Source organism: Neofelis nebulosa, chromosome 6, assembly GCF_028018385.1.
Source record: "Neofelis nebulosa isolate mNeoNeb1 chromosome 6, mNeoNeb1.pri, whole genome shotgun sequence".
Taxonomy (NCBI): domain Eukaryota; kingdom Metazoa; phylum Chordata; class Mammalia; order Carnivora; family Felidae; genus Neofelis; species Neofelis nebulosa.
Window position 1 is genome coordinate 100,580,574 of NC_080787.1, and position 22,713 is coordinate 100,603,286.

At 41.9% G+C, this 22,713-nt stretch overlaps 1 protein-coding gene across 2 annotated transcripts in view; it reads left to right on the forward strand.

Annotated features, from left to right (window-relative positions):
- The window catches only part of SOBP (sine oculis binding protein homolog), a 165,224-nt gene that overhangs the window by 97,282 nt on the left and 45,229 nt on the right, over nt 1-22,713 (forward strand). Inside the window, exon 5 of one of the 2 annotated variants that reach the window (XM_058734867.1) lies at nt 146-241. The exons of the other annotated variant lie outside the window; for it this stretch is intronic. Within the exon in view, the coding sequence (XP_058590850.1) occupies nt 146-241 (96 nt within the window). The remainder of the gene's footprint in view (nt 1-145; nt 242-22,713) is intronic. 2 annotated transcript variants of the gene reach the window in all.

Here is a 22,713-nt window from a genome sequence, read left to right on the forward strand (position 1 = left end):
TACTGCGTATTTAAACAAACTTCTTAATAATGTTGTTATTTCTGGATTCCCGTTTGTTTAATGGTCTGAGCTGTTATGCTTTTAGCTTTTTTTTTTCTTCCATTATTTGTTAAGTCCCTAAATAGGCCATTATATTTCCCTTCAGGCTAGAGATGAAGATGGACAAGCTGAAAATTTCCCCCAGCAGCACTATGCTAAGGAAACTCCAAGGCTTGCCTTCAAGAATAACTGCGAACTACTTGTAAGAATAACATACTTACAACAAGTCTAGAATGTTACTTTAGCACAGTGAAAACAGTTTTTGAAAGGGTTTGTTCATTATTACATCATTTATGAAGTATTACAGTTTTTCTGTATAGAGTTCTAAATGCTAATTCTGATATCACTGAATATTAACTATAAGATCTCAGATTGTGTGCAAATCTTTTATATCTGATTATAGAGCGTGGATGGCCCTGTCTTTGTTAGCTTGTTCTGTATAGTAGTTTATAACCAGCCATTTGGAGAATGGCTAGTAAAGTTAAAAATGGAGAGAAAGACAGTCGATATATGTAGCTTGGAAAAAAAAAAAAAAACAATCCCACCTCCACTCCTCCTCCTCCTTCCTAATTGTACACTATTTTAGGAGACAGCATGGTAATATTTTGCTCTGCTGGGAAAGATAGCAGAGTTGACACGCAGTACTCCCTTTAGGATTCAAGTGTTCCTACACTCTCTTGCCAAACTCAATCAGGCACTTTCGTCTTTCCTCTGTAGGAGAAGTCAAAGCAGCGACAGGATGCGGGGATGTTTACAAGTCGCGAGAGAGGGGGTATCAGCTGTGACAGGGACTCTGTTCCAACGCAGGGTTAATTTGCTGTTCATTTTAGCATTTACAGCAAGACAAGATGAAAAGCAAGAAGGAATGCCTATTATATTTCTATTAAATGAATCTGTCGGGACCTAATGTTCTTGATTAGCTTTTGAAAATGAGTACTCCGCGATGCATTTGCTGTTTACCTAAAGTAAACAGAGAATGAATTGTCATTTATTTAGATATTTAAGCACTTGCTTTTGAAAATGAAGCTTTATGAGGGATCTAGCTATGTTGTCCCTAAATGTTCTTTTCTTTTCAATTGCATTAAAGCAAAACATTTGCTCCAACTAAATGAAAACACTGAAAGAGAATGAAGATGCTCCGTTGTTACATTTTGAGGTAGTCTCATTTCTATTTAGTGTTTTGGCTGAACACCGAACAGCTCTGCCAGGTCTCCGCATTAGGAAATCCCACATGTAACAGTCTTTGGACTTAGCTCTGATACCAACTGTTCATTAAAAACAAAGTGTCCAAAGAGCAGGAGAAGAGAGAAAAATACAGTTCTTACCCATCCTAGCCGCAGCAGCTAGATGTTGACAGTGAGAAACTCTTTTCCCCCCAGCTCCATAAACTGCATGGTTACAATAGAGCCACTCATGCTGTGTGTCTAGCCCCTTGACCAATCAGTCCGCAGGCAAATTCGCTGCTTATCAATGCAGTTGCTTTTTTTTTGTTTGTTTGCTTGTTTGTTTGCTTTCTGATGATTTAACTCACCTTATATTTTACCTTAGGGCTCTTAAGCTTCCAGGCCTCCTAGCATGACCTATTTTGGGGAAATCTTTTTCATCCATTTCCCTTTTAATACTTCCCTCTGTAACCATAGTTATCCAGCAGAAGACCGTAGGGGCCATTAATGCTATGTTTGGTATCAAAATGCTTTGGGGAGTATCTTACTTCTTTTTAGAGAAACAGTTAAAATTAATATGCCATAGTTGATTTTTAAAAAAAAATATTTATTGTTAAAACGAATGTGCTGAGTCCTGGTTGTGGTCGGTTCATACAGGAGGAAGTAAAATATATATGTGAACATCTTTTCCAGCTACCTTTAGAGAAAATGTATGTTTAATCATTGCTATGCTTAGACACAGTAGTGTATTAGCAGTAGTTTTGAGAGATGTGTACGATCTTTGTCCTTTTAGTCACTGTAAGAAATGCTTTATTTTCATCAGCATAGTTTTTTTGTGACAAAAGAAAAAGGAGAATAAAGAGAAAAAAACAAGGAAGCTTATTTCTCTAAGGAGAAATTTAATTTTTTCAACTACAAGAAAAGCAGTGGTATTTGGCTGGATATGAGGCTGGGAAAAGTGATGCTTCTATATGAAAAAGCTAGAACATTCTTAAGTGAGAAATAGGCAGTCCTTGGAGTTTTCTTAGTGCAGCTTAGAGCGAATTTTTAAAGACTTCGTGAAAAAAGATTGCAAGTCCTGCTCCAAAGTACTTTCTTAGCTTCAGAGCCACCTTGCATAGTTCACCGTAGCAAGAGCAGGGGTGGGTTTGGAAAGTGGAGGAACTTTGTTGGGGTTGCCAATGGCCCTTGGAAAAAAACACTAGGGGAATAGGTTATTTCTAGGCTCGCAGATGATCAGGACACATGGCTACATATAGGGACTGACAGAAAGTGCCCCGGCCAGGTGGACTGAACATTGACTCAGACTTGTATTAGTGACTGTTTATTTTCTCTGCCCTCTCTCCCACACCCCCAGCCTCTGCTGCTTGGAAGAGGGTTAAGTAGCCTAAACAGAAATAAAGCAAAATCGATGCCTGGAATGCACAAGTATGTGTAATCAGAAGGCACTGACAAACAAAGCATTGGCAGATAGAAAAATCTGCTGTGCAACTGCAGATTCCTGAAGGGTATTGATTTTTCCATTTAAATCCCAAACTGTGATATGTGCCTTCACACTTAATGTACAACACAGATGACTAGATATTTAGCTTGGTGGCCAAGATTCTCTGGTTGGTGATTGTGCAGCAGCTTCCTTATGCTTTTTATTAATTTTGAAAATGCAGTGCTGTCAAGATGAGTGACATTAGATAAAGCGTGAGTACTGTTTGATATAACACAATTCAGCATGGCCCCCATCTACCTCTTCACAGATAGGTACCATGTGCGTGTGTGTGCGTGCGCACACACACGCGCACACACACACACACACACACACACACACCCCAGGGTATTTTGCTGACGTAGCTAAATTTATGACCAAGGCAAATAACTTTCAATTAAAAAAAAAACAACTGTGGAAATTCACATCACATTAACACTCCAGCAACATGGCTTAGGGGAGTCCAGAAGAGGGAACATTTAGAGCCAGCCACAGGTGACTGGCCTCTGCCCCAAATTTCACCCCCGTTGCTGGTCCTTTTACCATTATTGCCTCATTCTTTCAGGACTAGAAGGCCTTCTCTTCTCTTCTTTTCCTCTACTACAATGCTCATATTGATGGTGGGAATTGGATTAAGAGCTATAGTTGAGAAGAGGACATTTATCATGTGATGAACTCACACCTACTCATCAGCTAGGACTTTCTCAGTTCTTAAAAGCCAGCTGGGAGTAAGACCTTGCAGAAATACAGCAGAAGCTGGGTCCTTGGAGGGAGAAGACCTGTAGCTAGAAGAAGAGCAATGTTGTGAGGGTTTAGGGGACGGAACTGAAGGCGACCAAGCCTACTCCCCAGGTGTTCTGAGGGCCAGTCCAGAGAACATCACTGCATTCAAGAGGGAGGTCAAAATACAGTCAAAGAACAGCAGCAGCAACGTAGTGTAATTTGGTTGGAAAGAATGCAGGTTTAAGCAGTCTGAAAGGAGAAATAAGAGAAAGGAAACTCAAGAGGGAAATCAGCCTGTTTTGCTCAGTTCCAGCTTCCCGAGTCATCACTGAGACACAATCTGACTCCCTTTGGCCTTTCCTAAGGCTAATAGGGGTGGGAATTTTGCAGAGGGTGGCGGGAGAGGGAGTCCACAACTGGGAGGCTACAAAAAATAGCATCAGGGAAGACTTCTTTCTGGTCATTTGTGATGCCAGTGTAGGGAAAAGATGAAAACCATTTTAGTTTTGTGGCCTGTGGACAGAGGTGGTGGGAGGAGAGATGCGTAGGCAGTTCTTGCATGGGCTGTTTGTCCATCTAATTTCCTGGTGAAGGTAGACAAGAGCTGGATTGCAACAGGTGGGCATAGTCCTTAGGCAGAATTGCTGTACAGAACTGCTTTGTAGCAATACATTGTTCAGTCCACTAGATGTTATCGAGTATCTTCTATATACATGGCATTGTACTAGACAGTGCTTGTGGGGGACACAAAAACAGAAAAAGATATAGTCCTTTCCCTGAAGGAGCTTGCAGTTCAGTAGAAAGAATAGGCATATACAGTATTGTAGTCATCAGGAATGTGGGCTCTCAGGTCTTCCTGAAGGTTAGAATTTTGCCCCAGCCAGACTTTAATTTATACTCTATTACTCTGGTGGTATCACTAAGGCTCATATGCACAGCGGCGTAAAATTTATGGTGACACATCTGGTGTCACATCACAGTGGATCCTCTTAGACCTCTCTGAACCTCAGATCTTCATCTGTAGGGTGTGATAATACAAGGTAATAACCTCAGAAGATATTGTAAGGAAAGTGATGACATATTTAAAATGCCTGGTACATAGTAACATTCAGTATAGTATGTACTAGCTGCTATTATTATGATTCTTCTTATTCTCACGAATGTTATCGTTACACAGTTGGCTGTGCCCAAGAGAGCACCAGCAAAGTTCTGGAGTTCAAAGGAAGAGGAGATTCTTTCCATATGTAGTAATTCGAGACTTAACAAAGGAGGAGGATGCCTTCGATCAAGGCCTTCCATAGGTTGGATTTGGATAGTTGGAGCTGAGGTGTTAGGAAAAGGGGCATTCTAAGCAGAGGAAAATAGCATGGCAAAGGCAAGGAGGTGGGAAATACAGACCAGGTGACTGTACTGGTGGCATCTGAACTGGCAGGAGTGTAGAGAACCTGAAGGATAAGGGGGTGAGCTAACAGGCTGATTCTTTTGCCCAGGTTTCAATAACTTACAGCATCCTGTCAAGCCTGGACTTCAGTAGCTGTACTTCATGGAAATTCCTAGTACTTCTATGGGATTAAAATAAATTATCATGGAAAATTACTAACACATAGAAGAGTAAAGAGAGTGATATAATGACCCCCCCCCATGTATGTATCACCTAGCTTTAACAAGTGCTAACTATTAATCTTGTTTCATCTGTCCCTCTACCCGGTACCCACCTCATCCCCATTTTATTCTACTGGAAGATTGTAAACAAATATGCTTTTTGCTCGTTTGTTTGTTTGTTTTGTAAAGACTTTAGTTCCCCACTTTTCTGGCTAGAAAGAACCCATTGACATGGATTAAATTGGGAATTGGAGCTTTGGGACTAGGTACACATAAAACAAATGACTCTGGGTTATGCACTGTGCTCTTCCCTCCCTGCTTGGCACAACCTTGCAAGACATAGACAATCAGATCTAGTTTAGAAAGTCCTTAAGGTAAAACAAAAAAACAAAAAACCCACAATGCCAATAGTAACTTGGGTTCTTTACTTCCAAGTCCCTGGTTCTAAATGTATTTATTTAAAAACAAAATCAGATCTCTTTGCAACCCAGCCTAGTTCATGAGTATATATATGTTGGCCTCCTAACAGCAGTGAGGTGAAATTCTGGGATTGCAGTGATATATTAACTGTTGGCTAGGATTTTCCAGCTGGATCATGAGGACTTAAGGAGGACCCCCAAAAGGTGATATAAACTGCCGCATTTCACTTGAAGCTTGATAAGCTTTTTAAAATAGGGGGTATAAACCAAAGACCCTCCCCTTAACACTTCGTTTAACAGAAAGCCAGATTCATGCCCTGGCTCAACTTGAAGTCACACAATTGCTTTGATGTTACAGCTGAGCGGCACAAAGCACTGAGAATGTAAATTTGTGGTGACACACTTGGACTTCCGTCACATCAAACAAAATATCATATGACATTTGTGTATGTAGTATGCTGTGTACCAGTTTCCTGAAATAGTAACTGTAACAGCCCCAAAAGTGTAAAATGACCCAGAAAACCCCAGGGACTGCTTGCTGTCTAGAGAGAGTTGGCCTGTCCCATCATTTTTATACCCACCCTCCAGATCCCTTTAGTCTGGGGCTATTCCTGTGCTCCTACAGTTTTTTTGAAATATGTTTTAGAAAAATAGAACTTTTTATAAAGAAAAGGACCAGTATTAGGCTAAGCAAGGGGAAGTTCCAACAGAGGTGGCACAATTATGCCCTGCAACAAGACCATCTCTCCTTTTTTTCTTTTTTAAGTTTTTCTTTATTTAATTTGAAAGAGAGAGCAGAGCAGAGGAGGGGCAGAGAGAGAGAGAGAATCCCAAGCAGGCTCCATACTCAGTGCAGAGCCCAGTGCAGGGCTTGGTCTCAAGATCATGAGATCATGACCTGAGCCGGAATCAGGAGTCAGTTGCTTAACCTACTGAGCCACCCAGGCACCCCTCTTCTTTAACAGAGGCAGAAGGGATGCATTCTGCTTGGGCTGTTGTATTTCACTTGCACATCTCTCTGTTTCCGCCAGTGTTATTGTTTCACTTTGTTCTCCAGCTGGGTTTGCTGCTTCTCTTTCTTTCTAACCTCTTGGCTCCATTGCTGCTGCGTTCTCGTGGTTCAGAGCTTTCTTCTTCTCCTGTACAAAGACCCTCTATACTGCTGTAGACCATCTCGCTTCATTCCCCATCTCTCCACCGAGGGAAACTTATTTTAACTCTCTCTTTTTAGTTTCTTTATTTGGGAGAGAAGCCATTTGGGTAAGGGCTAGAGTTCCCCAGCTTCTGCACTGGTACAAGGACATTTCTTGGGGCTAGGGACCCTCAATTTGATAAGAGACCCTTGGTCCCCAGCAGGTTCCCTTTTCCATCACATGGAAATCTTTGCCTTTCTAGTTTCAGGGCCATTGCACAAAAAAAGTCAGAGGCATAATGGTTTGGTTTTCATACTGACTTCTCACATAGTACATCACAGTGGCTCTTAGAGCCAGAGAGAGATGTCAAGGACCTTGTGTTCTCCAAGGGAGACAATGTGGTGTGATGGATGAGAGTGGGCATCCCAATTCATGCTCTAGACATGCCACCTGTGCAACCTGGGCAAGTTCCTGTCTGCTCTGAGCTTCAGTGTCTTTACCTACAAAATGTGAATACACACAGTATGTACCTGTATAGGGTTGTTTTGAGGAGTAAATGGGATCATGTATAAACGTGCATCTTGGTATGCCTGGCACACAGTAAAAATTCAACGAGTGTTAGCCATATTACTAACAAAATAGAGCTGGAAAGTGGCATCAGTTTAAACAAAATCTTTAGGCAGATGCTGGAAGTACCTGCCTTTATTCTCTAACTAGAGTCTCTTCTCAGTTTGTTTGGCTAGAAGCCCATATGTAATATTTTAACTTCAGAGAAACCCTTGAACATCTACCTACTTATCTGTTTATGCTGAGGACACTAGAGATGTCTATTAGCTGCATAGCAGCTACTGCTGAATTGTAAATTACTGAAATATTGGAATACTTTTTTTGAAGAAGACTATAAAACTTTCAAAATATGGTATGGTGTACTGAAGAGCTTAGACTCTTGAGCCAGACTGTTTGGTTCAGATTCAGGAATCTCAGCCACTCCACCCATTGGCTGTGTGACCTTGGGCAAGTCACAGAATGTCCATGCCCTGGTCTGTAAAAGGAGGACAGTATCCATCCAGGAGGGTTGGTGTGGGGTCCAAATGAATGAACACCCATAAGTTTCTTGGAACGGTATTTGGTGAACAGTTGGTAGTTGGTACTTAATCAGCGTTGTTGTGATTATGATTACTTCTTCTAAGGCTGCTTCTTTTCTTTTTTTTACTTTTTTAATGTTTATTTTTGAGAGAAAGAGAGAGAGACAGAGCACGAGTGGGGGAAGGGCAGAGAGAGAGGGAGACAAAGAATCTGAAGCAGGCTCCAGGCTCCGAGCTGTCAGCACAGAGACCCATGAACTGTGAGATCGTGACCTGAGCTGAAGTCAGATGCTTAACTGACTGAGCCACCCAGGCACCCCAAGGCTGCTGATTTTCAAGCACATTCTATCATACCACTTGGCCACATTTTCTAGCAATAGGTTATCTGAAAGTCTTGAGTGTGCACAGATGCATGCAAAAACCACAAAATTTGCTTGTGAACAGTGAGAAGGACAAGATAAATTATGGATATTATTTTTAGAGCTAAACTCTTTTTTTTTTTTAATATAACTCTCAGGGAAGACTCTCTACATGGTCCAAGACCCCTTCCTCTTGCCCTACCATTTAATAGTAAAATTGTTAATCTTGGAAATATGCAAGAAATCTGTGCATATTTAGAATATCTTGGAAATATTCTAAGAAAATAAATGCAAAGCTCAGGAAAAATTGTAATTTATACCTGGAAATACCTGCAATAGCAGACGGATATGCCTGTTAAGGAAAGGAGACAAGAAGTCATCCTTTGTGGGGTGCCTTCAATATGCCAGCACTGTGCTTGGTCTTTACAGACTCTCCTTTATTTTTTTTTTTTAATTTTTTTTTTTACGTTTATTTATTTTTGAGACAGAGACAGAGCATGAACGGGGGAGGGTCAGAGAGAGAGGGAGACACAGAATCGGAAGCAGGCTCCAGGCTCTGAGCCATCATCCCAGAGCCCGACGTGGGGCTCGAACTCACGGACTGTGAGATCGTGACCTGAGCCGAAGTCGGACGCTCAACCGACTGAGCCACCCAGGCGCCCCACAGACTCTCCTTTAGACCTTTCATTCTCCATAGCATTGCCAAACAGCTATTATTATTTCCATTTTACAAACGGGGAAGTTAAAATTCAGAGATGTTACATTTCTTATAGTGGGGGAGGAAAAGGGATCTAATGAGTAGGTGCAGAGCCCAAGTTTGGCCCACATCTCTCTGACCTGAGGTCAGGCCAAGGCACACTGCTGCCTTCTCAGGGTAGGAACCAGGTCTGATACATTTGCCATCCCAGGTTAGAGAAGTTATTCAATCCATGTTGGTGGGATGAAGAATTAAGAAATTAATTCAGAATCACTCTTTCTTGCTTCTTTATAGTAACAATTCTTTGGTAGAATTCAGAATTCTTTCTGAAGCCAGAAAGAACATCTATGGGAATGTCAGGAAGGGGAATTTATTCAGAAAGGCCTGTAACGTTGGAGAATTCCCAGTGCATGATAAATTGTGGGGAAAGGAACCAAAGTATATGTTGTTTAATTGGTGGACTACAGAAAATATATTTTGCAGTATTATAGAAGCATTTGAGTATATTATTTTTACAACTCTGACAGCAATAGATTATGTATGATAAGTACGAAGTCTTCTTTTGAAGATTTTGATTCTTTTTGTGATCAGGAAGGACTTGTTGACCTCTTTTGATTAGTACTGTTGTATTCCTTGGAGGGAACTGATCCATATCCTGTGAGACTCCTGGCCATTACCCAGAGTCAGGTGTCAGTCACACTCTCCCTCATTACTTTAATTGCTAGAACTGAAAAATTACCTAAAATACCAAAGAAAAGTCACCTCTGATGGCTTCACGGAAACTCTAGGTCATATATCAAGCAAATCCAGAAAGTCAGATAGGATATCAATTATCAATATAAAAGTGCACAAATAGCCAGCCAGAACTAAAAGTAAGCCTATTCAGTCATGTGTTTGGTTTATGGCTAGAAGGCTAACAAAAGTCTCTTGGAAGAACAAGGGAGAGGGCATGAAAAATATTTGGAGTTGAGAAGAAGGACATACGTGAGTAATAAGGGAGGCAAGAAATTGGAGATAGGGGCATGGGGGTGATAGGGGACTGGTGAGGGGGAATTTTGAAAGGGAAGAAGGAGGATGGAAGCCCACGATTAAGCTGCCACTGAACAGATTCAGGCAAACAAGAATCTTTGAAGGAATGTATTTTCTCACTGCATTTGGCTTGAAGCATCTTTCATAATCGTGTGTTTTGTACACTTCCCCGTCTCCTGACCTAAGGTGTCAGGCTTTCCGGGAGGGCTCTCTTCCCCTACTGCATGGCCACATGCAACCAGGAGATGAGACATCTTTTAATTCCAGGTGAAGCTCCCTTTGGCTGAGAGCTCTGTGAGGCAGGAGCTTTGTCTTCCCTCACTGCATCCCTGAGAACTGTGCTTGCCTGCAGCCCATTTCATGGATTGTAAAATGCACTTTTCCCCCCTTAACAACGTAACATCTCAGAAATGGGATTGCATATTACAATTGATGACCTGTCATTTTTTAATTGGCAGTGTTTTTCCCTAGTGATACAAAATAATGGTATCTTAACAACCAATGATGGCATAGAGTCCATGAACTGTGGAGGTAGGTGCTCAGTGATTATTTATTGAATGAATGCCTGCAATAGCATATCCCCCTGGCTCTAGTTCAGGTAAAAGTGAAATGCATAAGGTTGGCTCTGGATTGTGCATTGGCCACTGACAAGTTCAAGTGCGGGGTTGGCCTGTAGTTGTCACGGCTGAGCATGTGACTGCTATATACTTTCCCTTCAGTGGAGCCAACGGATGGCTTTGTTCATTCTCTTGAGTGAAATGTTGAACCAGTTAAGATAGACCCCAGATAAGCCACGTTTGAAATAATCACAACTTGTTCCTTAATTATCCAGGAAATTGCTTACTGTTCTACTTTGGATTGCATATCCATCAATATTTCTCTAGAAAATTCATGAAGGTGCATTGGTAAAGGAGCAATGATTTCTTTCCCTTTCTCAATAGAACACTCTGTAGGGTACATTAGGATAAAGTATGTTTTTTATAAATCAGGATGCCTTTATCCATCATCATCACCCTGAGCAACATCTCTTAGAGAAGTTCCCAACCTACTGAAGAGATTGTACACATGAGTGCATTTCCTACACTTTCAATTTTCTCTTTTTTTAATGTTTACTTACTTTTGAAAGAGAGAGAGAGAGCACGCACAAATGGGGGAGGGTCAGAGAGAGAGAGAGAGAGACAGAATCTGAAGCAGGCTCCAGGCTCCGAGCTGTCAGCACAGAGCTCAATGCGGGACTCGAACCCACAAACCATGAGATCATGACCTGAGCCGAAGTCAGACGCCTGACTGAGCCACCCAGGCGCCCCTACACTTCAAATTTCATAATCCACATTCAGGATGTCAATTTGCATAGGTAAAGTTACACCCTTAACTTAATTATGTGAAATACTCTGCTGTTTTGTAGGGATCAGATCGCAATATGATTTGGTTTGATTTTTATGGAAATTTTGAATCTGATTTTGAAATGGCAGCAGGATCTGTTACACACTTCTTTGTGTGAATAAGGAAGGGAGACCCACATGAACATTTTGAAGTGTCAAAGCCTGAGGTAGGAAGGGGGGCAATATTTAAATATTGCTCATGTGCTAGGATAAAGCCTTCACATGCAAAGCATCCAGATTATTACAATATGTAAAATATTTTGGTGGCCTCCATTATATACCCATTTCAATCAGTGGTGCTTTTAACTTCTGAATTGTCTGATAAATGTGTAAGGACACTTCCAAAGAACCAAACACCATTTTTGGCTTAGAGAAATATTTATATATTTTCCAGGCAGCTTGAATTTTGAAAATATGCAACAATGTTGCATACATATGTACATAAAATACAATATATGAAGGCAAATTGATATATCCTATGTGAAAATGTGGATACATATATAAAGGAAAATTAACTACAGGATTACAAAAGTGCTTATCAGCCTGTGGCATTTAATACATCTCACTTATTTATGCAGTATTTTTTCTATAATAATTTGATATTTACATATGAATACGTAAAAATAAGTAACATGGAAAAATAAATTTGTAATGAAATATTTTCATCTTTCCTTAGCATTTTTATTTTTATTAAAAAAATTTTTTTAATGTTTTTATTTATTTTTGAGACAGAGAGAGACAGAGCATGAGCAGGAGAGAGAGAGGGAGACACAGAATCTGAAGCAGGCTCCAAGCTCTGAGCTGTCAGCACAGAGCCTGACACAGGGCTTGAACTCACGGACTGTGAGATCATGACCTGAGCTGAAGTCGGTTGCTTAACCGACTGAGCCACCCAGGCGCCCCGGCATTTTGATTTTTAAACAATGTTCTGACTGTCATCAAATCAGCCAAGTTGGAAATGGAGCTCCATCAGTGGAGACAGCTGGTCCTGATAATTCAAATCCAAAAGACCTTTTCTCAAGGGATATATTCTTCCTGGTTTACTTGGTCTGAATAGTTTCTTATATCTCTAATTTATTCTTTTGTATACACTGCACGAAGACAATGTCTGTAAAGTTTTAAAACCTTTGAAAAAAATCTGGGTATTCAGTGTCATGGGCACACATCTGAAAAAGGGGAATTAATATGAGAGTAGGAGGTCATGGTATGTGTGTGTGACCCAGATTTTGAAGACATTTGTCTTTTCAGTTTCTCCAGTGCTATGCTTAAAAGTCATGTGTTGCGGGGCGCCTGGGTGGCGCAGTCGGTTAAGCGTCCGACTTCAGCCAGGTCACGATCTCGCGGTCCGTGAGTTCGAGCCCCGCGTCAGGCTCTGGGCTGATGGCTCGGAGCCTGGAGCCTGTTTCCGATTCTGTGTCTCCCTCTCTCTCTGCCCCTCCCCCGTTCATGCTCTGTCTCTCTCTGTCCCAAAAATAAATAAAAAACGTTGAAAAAAAAAAAAAAGTCATGTGTTGCAGTGCAAACAACGTATAAAATGTGGGTCCTTCTCATAAGGAGTTTACAAACTGTCTTTATATGAACAATGAACTTCCAGTGAATAGCAAAGTGCCAGATGGGTGGTATGTTGATTAGAGAATAGAAATACATATTAAAGTAGTCTGTATGCAACAAGGAAGTAAAGGGATGGGAGAGATGGTGGGATGGAGTCATCATGAGTAGGTGCTCAGAGGGGCGCCTGGGTGGCTCAGTCGGTTAAGTGTCCAGCTTTGGCTTGGGTCATGATCTCGTGGTCTGTGAGTTCAAGCCCCACATCGGGCTCTGTGCTGGCAGCTCAGAGCCTGGAGCCTGCTTCTGATTCTGTGTCTCCCTCTCTGCCCTTTCTCTGCTCAAGCCCTTTCTCTGTCTCTGTCTCTCTCATTAAAAAAATAAAAGAGTAGGTGCTCAGGGGAGGTGGGGCCTGGACTGGTCCTTGGAGGGTGGGTGCATAATTCAAGGGTGTCCCAGAGAAAGAGAAGGCTGCCGGTGGAGTGATGAGGGAGGTGAATAGCCAGCACATGAGGGGCCAGTTAAGAGACTGCTGGACATACATCATTTTGTGAGGGGTGACAGGAGTTAACTCGGTAGGCTGTGGTCAGATAATAAAAACAGTGAGAAATTTCACATTTAGTGTTTTAGGATGTGGGACTCTGTAGTAAGTACCTGAGCCAGGAAGTACTGTTGTGAAAGCCTGGTACAGTCCAGGCACACTGTGATGAGGGCAAAGGCTTCTCGCAGCTGGAAAGGCAAGAGACTGCAAATGGCTGTCCAAAAATATTGGTCACCAAGTTCTTGTGACCGTGTTAATATAAATACCTGGCAAAGATTTCGGCTCAAGCTAATTTTGTCAATTTAGATTTTGGATAACAGTCTTAATTGAGTAAGTGGCTAATTGTAGTCAGTGGGAAAAACGAGATCAAAGTAGAAGCAAGAAACTGAAGTTTAAAATATTTGTGATTCACAATGATTCATGGATCAGTGTGATTTGGACTACAAAAAATACAAACTAGGGGGGAAAAAGGTTTTTAAATTTGGATTATTTGAAGAGGGGTAGAACTCCATTAACAAGAATGTAATAGTCTGTCCATCAGAAAACAGCACAGAGGCACTGTAGTATCTGTGCCCTGGAGTCACATTGACTTTGCCCACTTCCTGGCTATGTGGTTACTAGCTTTGTGGTCTTGGGAAAGTCAGGTTCTGCATCCGTAAAACAGAAATAATAGCTGTTTAGGGTTGGTGTAAAATCTAAATGAGATAATACATATAAAACACCTGGCATATAATAAGCACTCAATAAATGGTAATAAAGGGAATAAAACCCCTCTTTTGTACTCAACTTTTTTTTTTTTTTTTTTTTTTCTCAACGTTTTTTTTTTTTTATTTATTTTTGGGACAGAGAGAGACAGAGCATGAACGGGGGAGGGGCAGAGAGAGAGGGAGACACAGAATCGGAAACAGGCTCCAGGCTCCGAGCCATCAGCCCAGAGCCTGACGCGGGGCTCGAACTCACGGACCGCGAGATCGTGACCTGGCTGAAGTCGGACGCTTAACCGACTGCGCCACCCAGGCGCCCCGTACTCAACTTTTAAGAGAAAGAAGGAAATGCCAATAAATAAAATTCACATGAGTATTCAGAATCCTTTTATTTATTTATTTATTTGAGTTGGACAACTCTATACGTTATGCTGTGCCCAACACAAGTGTAGAATCCTTTTTTGTTTTTAAATGAAGACAAAAATCTTATCATAAATAGGTTTTGATTGTATTCTTTACACCTTGCATGCACAGGATTCTAGAAGGAGAACTGGTATTTATTCAGTAATGACCCTAAAGATTTTAAAGATCTTCATCAAATAAAAACATTTTATTATATATATTGTGTTTACTAAGCTAGACCATTGAATATCAAATGGCTTTTGGGGAAAAAGTCTCACACAAAAAGGTATGCTATTTAATCCCTCAAATTAAAATTTTTGTAATCCTACATTCTCTAATTATTCTAATTACCTGACCATTTAAAATTCTACTTTTCTTTTGGAAATGAACACCATCACCTACTTCTTTGGCCATCTTCTTTGTTCATATACTGATAAATTTCAGAATATGTCAGTTAGGTACTTAATTATTCATTTGATAAATCGGTTTTCCTTTGGTCTGATTTAACTGTCTGGAATATATTTGGGGCCTGTTGTAAAAGTGAAAAACAAAGAAACAGAAATCCAAAACGATGTGAGCAAAACATCATTTAGTAAACATGACAGAGTGGTAGAAAGAGTATGTCCCTGGGTTAGAACTTCTCTTTGAAATAGTTGGGTTGCTGCTACACAGATTATCAAGGTTGTGTTCAAGATTAAAATGAGCTGTGGGACAATAAATTGCCCGTTCCAGCAGAAACACATGCAAACAGAAAATGAGACCTAATGTCTTTCCACGTGCCCTAATTTTTTTTTTCTTTCTGAGCCCAATATACCTAGTTAGTCTAATTTAGTTTTAGCTTTAGTTATGCTTTCTAAAATTACAATGTGTGTGAGGATTGGAATTTTTGTCTTCCAACAGGAATTAGGGTATACATAAAATGCTTTTGTCCCTCTCGCTGGGAGTGGTGAGTCACATCTCTCCCTGCTCTCTCTGTGTCTAGTCAGTCTGCAGTGGGGATGCCTCTCACAGGGTTCATGATGGGAGCCAGCCGCCTTGCATCTAGGAGACCGGCTCTCACATCATCAAAGTGGGAGCCCCAGCAAACAATGAAAGCACAATCATTTCTTTTTAAATTGTGAAACTAACCACAGAAAGTTATATTTAGATTTGGAAGCACAAGTTTAAAAAAATGTGGTTGAATTTACTGTTTAAAAAAAAAAAATGACCACAATACATGAGCTTACATTTCCAGTTTTTGTGTGTGTGTGTGTGGTTTTTTTTTTTTATGTCAAGAAAGAATTGACAGGACTGTTAAGGATGCTGTTGGTTAGAACAGAAGCCTGGGAGTCAGTTCTCATTCACTCTCAACAGCCATCATCACCATCTCTTTACCTTATCCTGACCAAGCGTTAACATGTGTAATGTTAATAACGGTTTCCAAAAATTAAAGAGACCTTTGTGCTAGTGCCACATGCTATCCTGTGTTCCTCACAGTCCACATCATTGATTCCTTCCATTGTTCAATCAGCAAGCTTTCACTGAGTGCCTACCGTGTGCAGGGCACCAGATCGGCTGAGATGGGTACAAACCTTGGATTACCTTTTTACAGAATCCTCCCCCTCTAATTCTAGGGGGGAATAAATAAAGTACATTTACTTGATATTGTATATACTATATATATAGATATAGATACAAAATCATCTTTAAAAGGCTTTGAATAGGTGCTTAAGAAATACTTACTGTATGAATGAATGAACAAACCATACCGGTGTGGCTCCCAGTTGGCACTTTTCCACAGCCAGCTCAGACACCAAGGGCTCCCCTATGTCTAGGGAGTTGTCAGGAATGTCTGGAATGCGGCACATTGGCTGAGTTGAGTTCCTTTCTGACACATTTCTGAGTTGTCCAGTTGCCTGGGCAGAATGAATAGTAGCAGAAGGTGTAGAAGCCACTTACGGGCTCTGAGGACTATCTGTGGCCACTCCATAAGCTATGGCATACCTCAACCTGCCCCCCCACCCCCAAAGCCTAGGTTTGTTTCTCAAATGAGAGAATAAGGCCTGGAAAGAATTTTCTCCAAATCATATCTAACTCCCTATAATTCATGTTTATGTTTGAATGTAATTACTAGAGAAAGTATCAAATGTAGTACTCAAGGCATTAGTGTGAAAAACATGTATTTTTTTTCATTCTTTTTGAACTATGTAGATAAAGGTTTTAAAATGAAAGAATTACTGCGGAAACACCACTACATTCCTAGGTTTAAGGGACATATTCATTCTGGCTCGTCTAGGATGGCCAGCAAAGCTTCCAGAAGGCTCCCCTCCCCACCCCCATTTCTTTCTCTCTTTCTCTCAGGTGATTTTCACACAAAATGTCAATGGGTCCAAGATGCAGTTTCTCTGGAACCCTCATTCTGCCAAATGGGCCCCATAGAATTGTCATACTTCTTTTTGATATAGAACTACACAAAGTCTTGAATTTTATTACAGAATTTAATACCAATAATTACTTAAAATTTAATGAATTTCACTACTGACTTAATTGCTTTTGAGTAGTTCCACTTAACTTATTAAAGAGAAGCAAGGACATATTCATTTGATGAGCAGCAGAAGTCTTGCCCTCACATCTGCCTACATTCTCTTTTCAATTAATCAATTATAGTCCGATGGCGTGTAATTACACATTAAGAAAGTTATTGGATATCTCAGCATGCCTGTCCCGGGAGGCTCATGAATACACTAATATAACACACCTGTAATGACCTGTGCTCAGATCTGGAAATTATACTCATTTCTCTCTCTCACTTTCTCTCTCTTTGCTAAATTAAGATGGGAGCAATTACCATTAACTTTTTGAGTCACATCTATTCAGCGTAATATGGAGAGAGAAAGTGAAAGAAAGACTGAATGAAAAGTAAAAATGGGAGAATAAGACTTTATCTGTGAGTATAAGTAAACTGCATTTTGAAATTAGCTCCCTGAGCCCCGGTCCTTGCGAGCTATTGTAGCGTTTCAGAGGGGCAATGGTTGTCCTTCTGACTGTGTCTACTGAATCATACTGAATACTTGTGAAAAAAATCAAGCCAGCATTATTTGAACTCAAGTAGTGACTTGCTTTTCACCTTCCTTCAATCTCCTGATGAGAGAAATAGGAAAACAGGAAAACCTTTTGAATCACATTCAGGCAAATTTGCTAGGCTTGTTTCAAATCAAACCAAAGTCTGGAACTGATCCCCATGCAGGAGCGCTAAGCCTCTGCATAGCAACTAAGCTCCATTAAAAAAAAAAAAAAAAAAAAAAAAAAGAAAGAAAGAAAGAAAGAAAGGCCCTATTAAAAATTCAACACAAACAAAGGAGAAATTTTACTACATTAATGGCCTAAAGGCGCTGGTTATGTGAATGGGTCTATTACAGTATGTCCTTCTGATTTATGCTAAATCAGTCAAACTCAACAAGAACTTCTTGATCCAAATTATATACTAAGAGGCATTCTAAATGCCTAAACTAACCAAGTGATTTTAAGCAAAATGCCCTGTTAAAATAAGCTTTTGATGTCTGCACAACTCCAACTCAAGAAGCAATCTGTTGACATTTTCGGCAAATGCTATCTTAGTCTGAGACAGAGACAGCAGTGGCTTCTTCAGAGTATTCTTCAGAGTAAAGTGCTTCCTCTTCCTTTCCCTCTCTCCCCACCACCACAGAAAAACCCTGCTTCTATTATTCAGTCCTTGAGGTCCTGACAAGGTCATATCTCCTGTGATTAATGGCTGTCCATCAGAATAGAAAGGATACTTTGATACTGAGCTAGCAGTTGCTTTTGAACATTCAAATGATTGTGGTGAGCCTTCTTGGTAGGGAAGGATTTGCTTTGTTGATGTTTTTAACTCTATGGCCAGTTTGGGGCATTTTGCGTGTGCTGTTTTCCCTGCTTACAGCCACTGGCCGTGCACACCCCACAGTCACTTGGGCAAAGCCTGACTGTCTGTGTGCCTCCCGGGGATGCCCAGGATCCCGCTGGCCCTGAACGGAGAATGTATGTTAGTGGTAGAGACTCCCCGTGTACTTTCAGGGTGTGGCCCTTCCTGGCACTCCTGGCCTGTCGGGACAAATGTCCCTGCCCAAGGGGCTGTCTTCCTGTGTGGGCTCCATTTGTGGCATCTCATGGGCCTCCGTGGAGTTGAATTGTAAATAGTGGCCACCACATAAAACATGCCATCTGTACCCCTGTGGGTAGTAGGATGGAACACAAAAAAGATTTATTCCAGGAATATGAACTGATGTTTATAGACATGCTGGGGCTGGCTTTTAAAACACAGTGGAAAACTGTCTCAAAAGCAATTTGAGTACCACGTAGTAGAAGCCTGAAAAAAGTGCTATAGGAGCATAAAGGAAACCTCTATGCCCAGAGAGATGTACCACGCTGGTATGTCCACACCAGTCCCCTTTGCCCAGAAATGTGAGACCGTGAGGCCTCATCCCATGTTTCTGGGAAAGCAGGGCCAGAGGTAGAGGAGGCCTGTAGCTCTCATGCTTTGGGGGCCCAGAGTCCCCCCAACCCCTGTAATAATTTTTTGAAACCTAGAGGGTAAGGAGATCAGTTTGGATTGATCAAACTGAATTGCCACAGGGAAAGTTTCCTTGTTTGCTGGGCTGGGATTCAGGGCTGTATTTGGGCCATCTTTTGATGGGGGCATCACACCCACAGGCAGACACAGGCACCTTAGCTATCAGAGTGATAACCACATGTCTCAGGATTTTCACAACCTTCCCAATTTCACATTTATTGTCTGTTTTCATAAACCGTTGGCCTACAGATGGGTTCATGTGCCTAGTATTTGGACATAGTGTCACTCTTTTAAAACACTGTGCATTATTGACCTGTTTAATGCCCACTGTGTGAATGGGGAGTAGTTTTTGCTGCCTATAATACACATATGAAATATGAAGTCATAAACAGGGTCACAAATAAATAATCGAGCTGTCTAAACTGGATTGACTGTTTCTGGTTTTCCACGAGTAGTCCTTTGCCATTTACTTGCTGATTTTGTTAGTTTTGAATGCTTGTTAGCAGATACAGCAGCCTTGGTCTGTGAGCTTAGTCCTTTCCTACTGAATTTGGATAATTCTTGTTTATGAATGCTGCTGTTATTGTCTTGTGATGTAAGTTTATTTCCCTGCTCACCTTGTTCTGGAGACCTGGGAACTCCGCTTATGAAGTGTCTCATATTTCTAAACCCAACCCTACATCTCCATTCCCACTCACACCCAAACTCCTGTGGCCACCAGTCTCCCCTCCCCACCTCCTTCCCTCCAGAATCCAAAAGGGGATAGGCTGGCTCTCTTGACTTTTGCCACAGTGCCCCTAGGAGGGCGACACCTAGCAATGTGTGGTCTAATAACTCCCTCCAAGTTGGCCTTGAAGTTGGGTCCTGTGTCTGGGCCCAGGCCTGCAAATTGTGCCAACATTTTGGGGCCCGTGAGTTTGATGTTTTAGATTCTTGAGCCAGACTCCAGTGTGTGTGTGTGTGTGTGTGTGTGTGTGTGTGTGTGTGTGTGTCCTCATGTGCATGCATGGGTATATGCAGCAACTTTTACTAAAGGTTCAAGTTAGTAAAGGGCTTTTAAATCACAGTACTATGAAAAGCTTAAAAATGACATGCCAGTTCATAAAAGTTCTTAGGCTACCAGGACTTTTCTCTCTGGCCACATATCCATGCAGGTTCCAGTCATCTGTCAGCCTGCTCAGGGCCATCTCCCCCTTTCCCCACTCCCTTCTCTCACCTCTCTGCCTGCTCGTCCTCCCTGCTCAATTTCCCTCAATGTTTTCTCCTGAACAGATCAGCCATCCACCAGGCAACCTTTGTGCTCCCTTTATTCTCTGGGTATGCTTCCTTTTTGATTTCACATAGTATATACTATAATAACTTTTTTTGAAGTCCCAGTGGGAATAAAGCAAATCAAAGGAGGGCTGATGCTTAAACACTAGGGTGTTAAATACTAGGTAGCTGCAGACCCATAATCGGGTCAGCAGGGCTGAAGAGGGGACCCCAGAGGAGGTGAAGCTCAGGGGTCACAGACCCTTGCTCGATTAGCTGCCTTTCTCTTACCAGAGATTATCCTGCCGTAGCTAAATTTTCCTTCTAATTAAAGCAGAGGAAAATATATAGGACAAAAACATAACTTGGCAAACTCAGTGTATTAACATTTCTCCCCAGTGGTCTGGGAGGAAACAAAAGTGATTTGATTGCAATAGCAGCTTTTGCGGGTCCAGCTTAGAGACAGCACGTCCTCAGGAGATGAGTCTGAGAACCACTAGCCCCAATCTCTGAGAATGTTCCAGGATGTGCAAAGCTTCAGCATCCTGGTATGGTTCCCAGACTGCCTCTGCTTCCAGGAAGCAAACCCAAATCTTTCCCCACACATGTGCCCTGGCTTGGGGTTCAGAAAATATGGTCCCCTTGACTTTGGGCTGACCCTCCAACCCCAACTTGCCTATGACCCCTCACTACTCAAAATGTGGTCCACCCTGCAGCAGTGTGGACCCCACCTGGGCCCCTGGTAGGAATGTAACCATACTGAATCAGAACCTGCATTTTAAAATGATCCCCAGGGGGATTCATGAGCATGCTGAAATTTGAGAAGCTCTGGGCTAGGGTATGATGATAGATTTTTATTCTGTAAATATGGGTCTGTTTCAGCAGGTTCCTTATCGTTATGGTACACATGCCCACAATACACTTAACACATGCACACCCCAGGCTCCTCCCCCATGCCGTCAGAATCTCTTTCACAGCCATTGAGAAGTTTATTGTGTACAACAGGTAGAATTCTTACCCACAGCTAAGAGAGTATATTGTGAACAGTCTCCAGAAGGAGCAGGCTGGGGGCAAGTGAAGGTGGCTGTGCAGCAGTGATGGGGGGCACAGCCACAAGAGAATGTAGGAAATTCAGCCTGCTGCTTTATCACCTCTGTATATTTGAAGTCCGAGTCTTTTTTTTTTTTTTTTAATGTTTAATTTTGCAAGGGATTGGGGAGGAGAGAGAGATGGAATGCAAGCGGGGAAGGAGCAAAGAGAGAGGGAGACAGAGAATCTGAAGCAGGCTCCAGGCTCCAAGCAGTCAGCACAGATCCCGATGCTGGGCTTGAACCCATGAGACGTGAGATCGTGACCTGAGCTGAAGTCAGATTGAGCCACCCAGGGGCCCCGAAGTCTGAGACTTAGAGCTCTAATTTAGAAAGAAAATGTGAGGCAGCTAAAGGGATACCAAATCCCAACTTGCGTCCGGTGCCTGGAATTTGGGCTTCACTGTTTAATGCCTGGAGCAAAAAGAGAGGGTCCTCACCTCACAGCCTTAGGGGAGGTGGCAGAAGTGGTGGAGTGGTGGGCGGGGTCCACAGGCTGGGTCAGGTAAAGGATGGGGGACTAGCCTTGGCACCAGGATCCACCTCCCTTGCTTTCTTACCTGCAGGATCAAGAGACACTGGACTTTGCTCGGACAGATGAACATGTGCTATGGGAAGGGTAGTCAGGGCCATCCCAGCCCCGTGACTTCAAAGTAGCTGCCTACGGTGGTGCCCAACTTGCGGCTTGTCACCACCCTCATCCCTCCCACCTCTCTCACCATGTGCATTGAACAGGTGAAGGAGCTTGGCATACGGCAGATGGGGAGGCCTTGGGCTCCTCATAGTGTGAGGACAGAGTCTGTTGTCTGTACCAAGGAAGCAGACTGCAAGAAGTCCCTATATATGTCAAGGGATTGATTGGTGCCAGTGAGCATTTGACCTTAAGTCCAGGCCTAGGGATGTACTCTGGGTGATGCTATTGCTATGGCTACTGTACATTTTCCAGGATACCTGGTTTCACATGTTGTGCCAGTTGTCACTATAAATCATCAGGATGATTTGGTGCTCTAGCTGTACTTCCGGTCTGTCTTCTACTCCCTGCACGCGGCAGGACAAATACTGGTCAGATCAGGTGTCCTGATATTTTTCAGGCAATTGGTGACAATTTATTGCACAATAGGAAATGGACACTTCATTTAAAAGATCACGTCTGTGGCCACCTGGAATTTCTGGGACAGGCCCAATGTAAACGATTCTGGCCTGTTATCATTAAGCTCCCAGGGAACACTGATGCACCTCCAGCTGGACCCTCATGTTCTGCTGTTGATATCAAATACTGGCGTTATTGCAGGAAAAAAAATTAAGTTAATGAATATAATTTTTTTTTCCATTTAAGAGTTTCTCTCCTAATTTTTCTTAAGCATTTGGTGGTCTGGTACTTATTGTAAGCAAGCATGTGCTAGCACTTGACAAACTGAATAAGCAATAGAAAGAAAAAAGTTAATAAATAGTGAAGAACTCAAGAAGAGCTGATCACGTGCAATTCAAGGCCTTTATGCACATGTGCATATGTGGCTTGAGG